General features: G+C 37.6%; 1 protein-coding gene and 1 long non-coding RNA gene across 2 annotated transcripts in view; one reads left to right on the plus strand and one right to left on the minus strand.

Annotated features, from left to right (window-relative positions):
• The window catches only part of fbxl20 (F-box and leucine-rich repeat protein 20), a 24,747-nt gene extending 16,642 nt beyond the window's left edge, over positions 1 to 8,105 (minus strand). Inside the window, exons 1-2 of the mRNA XM_008303945.1 lie at positions 7,438 to 8,105; positions 596 to 657 (exon numbers count right to left, since the gene is read on the minus strand). Of these exons, the coding sequence (XP_008302167.1) occupies positions 596 to 657; positions 7,438 to 7,479 (104 nt within the window). The 5' untranslated portion in view covers positions 7,480 to 8,105. The remainder of the gene's footprint in view (positions 1 to 595; positions 658 to 7,437) is intronic.
• On the plus strand, positions 7,509 to 8,527 carry LOC103373933 (uncharacterized). Its single transcript, XR_521096.1, has 2 exons — positions 7,509 to 7,581; positions 8,239 to 8,527. It is a non-coding gene; the product is annotated as an uncharacterized LOC103373933 (long non-coding RNA).
• Positions 8,528 to 10,974: the final 2,447 nt, after the last annotated feature.

The following is a 10,974-nucleotide window of genomic DNA, read 5'->3' on the forward strand; positions in this document are numbered from 1 at the left end:
AATTTGCAAAAAAATTAAGACACAAAATGACTCTTTTAATGCATATGAATCAGCATTAATGTTGTTATTTTACAGACATTTCTTTTTATTTTAAAAATAAATGGATATTAATGACAAATAACTGACATTTTACAGATTTTCCCTATTTTGTTAAAACCTGAAGTTTTGTTTAAACAAAAAAAAAAGTATAAATTTACCAGTTAACTGTGAAAAAAACAAACTTTAGTGTTTTACAGTGTATGTTAATTCAAATGTAATAGAATTTTTAACATGTATTTTCTATTATCTTCACTCTTTCTACAGTTTTTAAACATTTCTGTGTTACAGCTTTTATTATTATTATTATTTTTTTACATATTATTTCTTCCTGCCAAAGTTTCAAAGTTTTCTTTGTAAACATTTTTACAGTGTAGAGTACATGATGGTGGGATGTGTTTGTCTGTTATCAGAGGAGAGGAAGGAGCTCAGGGGTCAGTGTGTGTGACCAGCTGATCCACAGTGAGGCCGTGGAGGCCCCGTGTGGACCCTTCAACGTGCCTTTTTAATGCATTTCTGCAAAGACGCTGACTCGGGGTGTTTGAAAAACGTCACTCACCGTAGCAACAGCTCCTTGGGCAGCTTCTTATTGATGACCGCCTCATCGCTGTTTGTGAACATCTGAAAGAGCAGAGGAAGATCAAATCAGTCCTGGCAGCTCGTCTCAATGCGGCCGTCACTTCAAGGACGAGCCCTGGCACCAGGATAAATGACGGTAATCTCATCGGCGGAGATGGATTCAATGTCAATTCTTGGAAAACACACAAGATAAAGCACCGGGGGGAGACTTTGTACTGACGGCCTTTGAGTTCACGTTATCTCCCGTGCACGCTTATTCCTTGTTGCTTCTTCACACTGTTGAGCAAGACTCTCTAACGGGTTTCCACACCAGTAACTGCATGCCATGCGAGCACAGATTCAAGAAAATAAAGCCTCAGCAAACAAAAGAGTCGATAAATTAACATTTATTAGGCCCCAGACTGCAGGGTTCCCATAACTTGTGGCAGCGAGATTATGAAATGTCGTGTGGGAGCATCCACTCAGTCACTACAATGGAGCAACATCTGGCTCCATCCATTTTCCTCCATAGATTTAGAGATAAATCTAAAGAGGAGGAGGGGGGAGGCTTTAGGCGTGTAAATAAAAAAAAAAAAAAAAAACACGCACAAAGCCTCGCGTTATTTACGAGAGGCAAACATCTGTGACAAGATCAACAAGGCATTTGCAAAGTCCTTATTTGCACTCCACTACGGGTGCAAATATCACCGTGTAAGAAAGTAAATTAAATGTTTATTTATCGCAACAAAAAGGAATAATTTACAGGCCCCAGCAAGTAAAAAGTATTCAGTACAGGCTGAAATATCCACATCAAAAAAACAGTGTTTTTATAAATGATAATTCCTTCTATTACAACGCTTAACTAAACAATGATCCTATTCCTTACTGTTTGTAAATCAGCAAAAACTGATTTTTTAAACATGTGTTTGTTCTTATTCGAAAAATTAGGATTGAAATGTGGTAAATCTTTTTTTTTTTTTAAATACATATAATGTCTGGTAAAATCACAGATGGAACTATTCATTTAATTTACATGTTAAATGTAAAAAAATAAATAATAAAAAAAGGCTTTTTATTTTACTGTATGTAAATCCGCTATAAATATAAAAAGGAATAATTTAACTAGTAAAATCAAAGGAAGAGGCACTATGTTATATGTTAACCCTAAAAAACAGGACAAAAGTTGATCTAAAAAAATGTTCAAATATTTTTCTTTTTGTCTTACTTTTATAACATCCAATTATAAAATGAACTACTTTTAAAATCTGCAAAAAAATATATATATTTTATGGATATTTGTTGTTGTTGTTTTTTTTTTTTTTTAAAGAAAAAAAACATGTCTGTCAAGTCAAAATGCTGAATATTTCTTAACTTTATTCTTCAGATTAACCCAGTTTTACTAAATGACATATGATAAAACACACCATTTTGTTGTATTTTTAGAAAATAAATCATTGTTTACAGATACTTGCTGATATTTTAAGTGTTTTCACTGATATTTACAGTTTTAAACATGACAGTATTCCATCATTGCTGCTGGATTTTCCTTTTAAAAAAAAAAAAAATTTAAACAGATTTTGTTTTTGGTATTTACAGTGCATTGTAATTTTTTTAAAATTATTTATTTATTTATTTATTTATTTTTAAATCAACATTTTTAAACAGTTTCCCCTATATTCTTTCGGCCATTTACTGTTACTTTATATATTCTCACAGTTTTGTTAAATTACAGATAATAACAAGTTAAATCACAAAACAGCATCACAAAGTTGAGGCTCAAATCCAGAAGGCTTTTTCTGTGGGAGCCCCTCGGCTTTGGAACGACCTATCTGAGGAAATAAGGGTGGCAGACTCAGTATCTTCTTTTAAATCACTTCTTAAATCCCACTTCTATCGGCTCGCTTTCGAGTGACGTTCTCTTCTATTTGTCTTTTAGATTTTCACCTGTTTCTTTTCCCTTTTTATATTGGTGCTACCTGCTGTCCTTCTCTCTTTCCTCTTTCTTAATCTACTTTTATCTTCAGCTTTTATCTCCATTCCTCTGTGATGTCGTCTTTTTAATCAGTCTGACCAGCACACCATCCAATAGTGACCCAGTCTGTTCGTCTCCATTTTTATTGTGTGTAGTTTTATATTTTGAGTGTTTGCCTGCACTTCTTATACAAGTTGTTTTTCTCTATTATGTAAAAGAACTTTCTGTTCTTAAAAGAAGTGCTATACAAATAAAGTTTATTATATTACTTTACACATTAATCTGATAATTAAAGAGGCCAAAACTGTAAAAACCTTCATAACATCATCATCAATGACGTCTTTCTACAAACGGTAATTTGCTCTTTAACAATCATTGACCATTAAACAACTATTAATTTACATGTTAAGTGGAAAAAAAAAAAAGCAGGCCAAAACACTGAGGGATTTAACTGCATTTAAGTTAGCTAAAAATATAAAAAGGAATAAATTACAGGTCCCAGCAGAACGCATTCTGCCGTTTTAATTACGGGTGTGAAACCTAAAACCACACAATAGATCCTGATTTTCTTGCAACACATTCATCAGCTTGCAAAAACAAACTGTCATGTGAAATTAATGACAGAACCTTTTATTTAAAAAAAAAAAAATGCAGTCAGCTGCGGGTCAAAGCCTCCAACAGACGAGCAAACTGTCTGTCTGTAAAAATTTCGAGGCACTAAGAAGCGACGGGCATTTGGCGCTTTGCTTTTTTTTTTTTTTTTTTTTTTTTGGATTTGGGGCAAATCGAGTGCGACAGCTTCGCCTTGCAGAGAAGAGCGCTGCTTTCTGGCCAAATAATCCAGGGCAGTTTCCAAAGAGGCAGATGTGCAGCATGGTCAACGGGCAAACACTGTCCCCCTTTTGTAATCTAACATAAAATGAACCTGATGCTGCATGAATGTGAGCATTATGTTTTCTCCAGTGGTCAGCTATAGTCGGTGACGCAGGAGGTACGAAAAACAAAAAAAGCTGGGCGAGTTGCAGCTAAAAAAAAAAAAAGAAGCTAAAACTAAAAAAAGGGATTCTATAGATAGGGTCTGTATGGATACTGTGATTCTATAGATAGATGGAAATGTTATTTTCAGATCAACACCGACTACAAACGACCATTTTACTGCTATTTTTTCCAGCTTCCATCACGCTGGACGCAACATATCTAGTCTGTTGTATTATCAGATTTTTTTAAATATTTTATCTAATTTTCCACATTATGATCCTATAATTTGTCTTTTGTGTTTCAGTGGTTCTGAGCTGTAAACAAAAGCAAATTCCCCTTTAGGGACAACCCAGGGTATCTTATTTTATCACATCCTACTGGAAAGTATATTTACATTATATCCTGAATTACTATTTTTTTTAATCAGTAAGGGACGCAACTATGATTAGGCCACTTGAACACAGCTTCAGGTAAGTCTCCCCGACATCCGTGGACATTTTTGGAGATAAATGACAAATGAAATATGGTTTACGGAATCTGTAAAACAATGTATATGAAGGATTCTCTCCCAGTTACATTACAGGTAATCATAAAATATATATATGTTGACTGTTAAAAAACAAAACACAAGTCAAAATTGTCATCAAAAATCAGCAATTTTGCAAATCATAATGCGTTATTTTACAATATGTGACCGTAAAATTACACTTTTATTATTTTATCTTGTGTTTTCGAAAACTATTTTTTACTTTATGACCTGAAAAACTGAATGAGAGTTCAGGTTTGGGCTTATTCTCTGAGACAAATGATGAATGAAAGACAGTTAACGCAGTCTGTGACTGTTTGATTGAAACTTGCTTCTACTCATCACCCCACTCCTGCCTTTGACCACGACACCATTGTTATTTACATGTTGTGTTTAATGAGGGAACACAATCTGAGGCCGTCCACAGTTCAGCCCGTTGTGCTCCTTTGTTGGAGGCCGACATCCTGCAGAGCAGCAACACAACTTCCCCCGACGCCCGTCTGAGTAAAACTCTCTCCGAAGCAACATCTCGTCTCAGGCTTGTTACAAAGAACCTCCACGGACAAGGACGTTTGCATTACAAGCTTAAAATGATTCCTCAGAGCAGTCGATGCAACACAGAAACCAGTAAAACATGCCGTCTATTAATGTTTGTTTCAAATAATTTTGCAGTTTTCTGACTTTATAACAGACTCTAGACTCAATTTGCCGTCTGTCTTGAGCCTTTTTCTAGTGAAATAAAGGTCAAAAAGTACAAAATAAATAAATAAACTAGAGAGCAAAGCATCCATTAGGCTGCTCAAGCGTCTCAGCGACTGCATAATTTACAATCAAACAGCAAATGTGTTTATCTATACACCACATGTCTCCTACAGTTGGATAAATGATCCATCAGGCCACATGTGTACACAGTGAAAAACACAAGAAACGACAATCACAATATCTCTCAGATGTTTTCTCTGAAGCGTTCAACCTTTAAGACAACTTGAAACTGGTCATTATTTAAACTAAATGCTGGATCAGACCTGGGTGATTAAACACCAGCTATATGTTCAGGCGATACACACTTTATCAAACAGAAACGCAAAGTTCATTTGTCCCGAGGCGCGCTAGCCTGCAGCTTTCATTAGAATCGCTTTATTCTACATGTCTCAGAACAAAACTCACCATTTCGTAATAAAATTCTGCACGCTTTGGCGCAACCACGAAGAAAAGAGTGACTCGGCTGTGACCAACAGTCTTGTGATGAAAAACGTCAGGCTGTGTTTACGAAGCATCTATAATATGTAGAGTCGCCATTTAGAAGCACTAGGAATTTATTCTGGGGGTTTTTTTTCTTCAATTTTTGTAAAATAAATAGTCAAAGAACTTAAACTTTTGTTTGTGATATTTAAAAGCATTCTAACTGTGTCATAAGACATTTCTGAGTTCTCTCTTCTTTTTCACAGTTGTGCAAGACTTTATATTGACGTGAAAAACAAGCTAAAAGTGAGAAAAAACACCCATAAAATGCTTGGGGTGGTAGTAAACCTTGTTCTTCTCAAGAATCGTTGGATGTTTAATCTTTTCAACAGTCCATAAACTACTGTCATTCAGCAAAATGATCTAAATCTGAGCTTAAATTTCATCAAAATTACTTTATTGTTTACATGTCTCATTTAAAAATGTGCCAAAAATAAATTGCTTGCATTACCCAGATTCTGTCCAGAACAAACAATTCTACACTCCTCAGCACAACTGTAAACAAATAAATAAATGACTCAGCTGTAACTAACAGTCACATGAAAAAAAAATAAATCAGGAACTTCTCAGCTGATCTGCAGGTTTACACAGTGAAACAGCTCTTTAATTTTGAAGGCCAGCTCTCACCATTAGTGGTTCTCTCCCGTCCAGAAGAGCCCATAGTGAGTAAAAACGTGACGGATGAGACAAAACTTTTCAATCATGACGAAGATGTGTTGAAAATAAGTTGTGAACAACCTATATTATGCAGAATCACCATTTTCGTCAAGTATTGGTAACATCTGAGGGCATTGTGGACAATAGTGGACATGTTGATTCATGATTTTTTTAATTTTGGGGCAAATTTTTTTTAAAAAAGAATTGTGTTATGACTTGTTGCATTGTGTTATTTTGCACAGAAGACATTTTTGAGTTTCCTCTCATTCTAGTCGTGCTGAAAAAAGTAAAAACGCGACATGGGCAAAACAAAAAAAACAAAAGAAAACACCTACAAACGCTATGTTTTGCTATTCTAGGTTATTAAAAATCATCAATAACTAGATATCAACTGAAATCGTGGTAAATTTACCTCCCAGCTCTGAGTTAGAGCTCCAACAACAAAACGCTTTAATTTTGAAGGCCAACTCTCGCCACGTCCGGTTCTACTTCCGCCCCACAACTACCGCCAGCTTGACGCGGCAGCTCCGCCGCAGCTGTCGGGCCAGAAGGTAACGGCCTGAGTCTTCTGAGTGTCAGCTGTTGCTCCGTTAAAAATAAATAAAACCGCACACAAATCCCACGCTAGCCGGGGATTAAACAGCACCAGGCGCTCAGGCTACACGGGCCAAAGTCACCGGCTGGACATGTAGCATGTTAGCTACAAGTTCCACCAAAATAATGCAGCTCGGCTCTCCGGCTGGCTGCGACACAAACTTTACGGTGAACACAAGCCGACAACGGCACCGTAGCTGGGTTGTGTGTCCGTGCACCGGCGGTCCAGCTGCGGGTGGAGGCTGCACCGGGTGTCGCTGTGTACTAGCGGCCCGGTTTTTGTTGATATTTCACCGGGGGCAGGTAGCAGCCACAAGCCGAGGCCCCCCCTCCCTCCTCCCTCCACCGCAGCGGCCGCGGAGACACACAACAAAAGCCTCCTAAACAAAGCACAACCCCGCATGTGTGGACGACAACAAAACCAGCGACACATTCCGGTTTAAATAAAGTCGATAGATGTACATTTTCTTATAGAAACAGCTCGTCGCTGTGAGCTGGAGCGGCGTGCTCCGTGTAGCCTCATTGTCTTTGTTTTGACGGCGCAGAAGGGAAACGAGGACACCGTTTTAGCCCCGGTAAAAACCACACATTTAGCCCGAACAGCGACGAGACAGTTTAACAGGTGAATCTCAGCTGACACCGGAGATAAAACAACACCACGGGCCTGTTCTGTGTGCTGTCTGGGTCCAAAAAACAACAGACCTAATCCCAAACACTGACTGCGGAAGCTGCATCACCATGAGCGCAGTCTGTTTTTTTTTTTTTTTCTTTTGCAATAAATCCAGCGACAGTCGGTTCGCAGGCCCGCATCCTGACGCTAAAACCGGCCGTGTGGAGTGTGTTTCTGTGGCTGTCACACGGCGGCTCGACTCACCTCAAACCGGCTCCGTGAAACGCCGTTTACCTCCTTCCCCATGTCGGACGCTTGTGGCTCCAAACCGCCTCAGTGGATCCGGTGTGGGCGCAGTGAAATGCAGAGACGGGCCCTCTCCAAGCTGACCATGCTACCGTCCTCCCGGTGAGGCGATGTGTGTGTGTTTTTTTTTCCGGGGGCCTGTAACACAAAGCGCTTGTTTTCTGATTAAAAAAAAAAAAAAAAAAAAAAATACGGGTCAGAATCCAGGCAGCCAGCGGCAGCAGCGCAGCCAATAAGTCTCTTATCTGCTCGGTGCGTCCTCACCTCCTCCTCCTCCTCCTCCTCCTCCCCCTATAGCTACAGCTTTCTATCCATCCACACAAAAGCCCAGCTGGAAAACTGAGCCGCTACTGACTTTCCAAATCAACAATAATGCTCTGTATGTACCCAACGCACTCGCTTTTACTTCCTTACCTCCTGGCTGCTCCTTTAAGCAAAGCTCGGAGCAACGATAAATATCAAAGTGGGGTGTTAACCTTTTCACAGCACACGTAGCACCAACCCCTGACGCTTCAGTAGCACATATCATACATTAACAGCCACACCAAACTCAAATAGAGCCAAATTAGGTCATGTGAGGATAAAAACTACTCATAATACTTGTTATTTTCCTCTTTTTGGAGCCGTGCAACTACAGATCCATGCGCCATTACGCGCGTAAAAGCTCTTGGGTTTGTCCTTTTGTGACACATTAACAGTTTAAATACTCATTAACTCTAATCCGTCACAAACATACATTGGAACTTTTTCTTATTGCAGCAGGGGGAAACGCCACTTCCTTGTTTCAGTTTGGTTACCGCCCACTCGGACTCTCGGAGCCAATCAACGTCCAGGACCGGCCGTGCGTAACGATGCGTAACCTGCACCGGAGGAACACACGCTTGACAACAGCTCAATGTCGTCGGGAGTGCCACATTAAAACGTGTTTGCGTTTGATAAAAGTACCCGAGCAGTTTCAGGGCTCAGTCAAGCCCAAAAAATGTAAGATTTTGAGTTGATAAGTGCATAATTTCAAGTTATTTCAAAATAAAATTAAAATAAAATGTGAGGTTGTGTTACTTTCATTCTTTGCTCAGCCCATGATCCACATTCATATCACAGTGAGTGCAGACTCAGCAGTTCTCCAACTGTGTGCCTCGCATTAAGTCCTATTTATAGGAGTCACAGCTACATTAATACTTAAAAAAGTGCTCTAAATTTAATATCATATATAGCAATTTGGGTGACCAACCCTTTAAATAATCCAGGAGAAAGAACACAGGTGCTGGTGAGGAACAGGTGCTTGTCAAAAGCTCAATGTTGTTTTCAGTGCAACATTAATACCTATCTGCTTGTGATCAAAGTACCAGAGGCACTTTTGGGACCTTGGCACAGAATCTTTACATTTGGACATTACTTCAGAATAAAATAAAAATAAAAATGTTCTTTCTATGCTCTGCCAGTGTTCTACAATAACATCACAGTAAATGCAGGGCCCATTTGATCAATAGATGTCAAGGTATGTGCCTTGTTGTTAGTCCGATTTATGATAAGTTGCATCTAGAATCATGAGTAAAATATACCTTGGAAATACTTGCTTTCATCAATTTAATGTAGTAGTTTGGGTGGCCGGCCCTTTAAATATTCCAGAAGAAAAGATGCAACTGTTGGTGGAGGGAAAAGTTTACTCATTAAGTCAAATAACCCCAAATAAATTACTATCTATAGATGTATTTAAATTGCTGCCCGTATAGCTGATAAAAAATTCTGTCCATAGTCTAATGATAACTTATATAAATACAGCAAATTACATCAAAACAACGGTGCGTAACTACACTGGAGGAGCAAATGCTTGACAGCAGACTAATGCCATCTAGAGTGTCACATAAAAACATACCTGAGTCTGACAAAAGGAACAGACGCAGTGCTGGGATCCTCACACAGCGCAAGTTAAGCCAAATCCAGCAATCTTCAAATTCTAACCTATAATTGCACCATTTTCAAGTTATTTAGGGTTAATTAAATTAAAAAATTCAGACACTGTGTTCTTGGTAAATCAAAATCACAGGCTACTACTTTCTTTCTAGCTTCAGTCTATATTCCAGGCAGCTACACCAGCTGTTCTCAAACTGTGTATTTTGGAATTAGTCTTATTTATGTTGATTTACTCAGCTTGAGTCATATGTAAATATGGGCCTCAGAAATAAAGATAAACTTTATTGATCCATCACTGGAGAAATTCACACATTACAGCTGCTCAAAAGACATTAGCAGAAGGTGGAAAAAAGACAAAATATACAAAAATACCATAAAAAGAAATACAAAAAATAAAGATAATGAAGACTATATACACTATGTGCACCTTTCACATATACAGATACAAGATGATAGATAATTGCACCCAAAAATTGTAAAACACACACACTCTAGAAAGAAAAAAATATGATTTACTTTTTTGTTTAGACAAACCTTTTAAGTTGCAAACAATATTTTGATGAGTCATGTTGCCATATTAAAGTTGGTAAGTAAGCCAACTGAATACAATGTGTAATTTATTGTAAAATCTCTACATTGATTGAATGAAAAAATAATAATAATTCAAGTTGTAGTAACTTAAATTGTCTTTTCTCCATCTTGAGTTCAGGATTTTAAACTTTAAAACTTATGTTAATGCGTACACCAATTATTTCATTATTATATAAGTTACCGGTCATTTTAAATACCTTTAATAGTAGAAAAAAAACTCAGTGCAGTTTGTTGGTTGAACAGAATTTCAGCAGAAGTTGTCAAAACTCAAAAAGATCAGGTTATTTCTAGTTGTTGAGGCTGAATGTATGTCTTCAGGATGAATGGCGTGTACAGTCGCACGTCAAAAGTTATACAGAGGCAATAGATATGATTGCACATTGTTACACACAGGAAGTTGGACAGTATAAATGTAATAAAAGTTCTGCACGGGACAATTATAAAGTGCAAGAGTAAAACATATAAAAACACAAGAATATCTATAAAGGGTATCGTGTATGTAAGGATACAGGTTTATGCAATATTTTTAAAAAATAGTTGAATAATACTTGCCTCCATAAATTTTACTTAATAGTAATTTTTGTGATCGATCTTTTATATAGGTCAGGAGAAGAGATGCAGGCGTCAGGGGAAAAGTTCACCCATAAAGTCCAATAACACAACACTTCAAATAAACGCTGAGTAATAATCAGAGTGTTGCTAATAAAGGCCCATAGCCTGATGATAATTTATCTAACTACTTACAATAAAGTAATAAAGTGTGAGTTTAGTGTCACCCAGCTACCTGTTGCCATATTTTGTTGGTTTCTTTAACGATTAAAGAAGTCACACTCAATATGAAGTTAAAGGAAACATTTCTAGTGTCACTGCTTCAACTATCCTCCTGTGAGACTGAAAAAATGTCCAAAACAAAAGTCTTGGCAGACTGTTTACACTATTACGTGCTATTTGACAAAAAAATGTATGAAACTCATTATTAAAAAATGGTAG

This window comes from Stegastes partitus, unplaced genomic scaffold (assembly GCF_000690725.1).
Source record: "Stegastes partitus isolate 25-593 unplaced genomic scaffold, Stegastes_partitus-1.0.2 Scaffold2101, whole genome shotgun sequence".
NCBI classification, from domain to species: Eukaryota; Metazoa; Chordata; class Actinopteri; family Pomacentridae; genus Stegastes; species Stegastes partitus.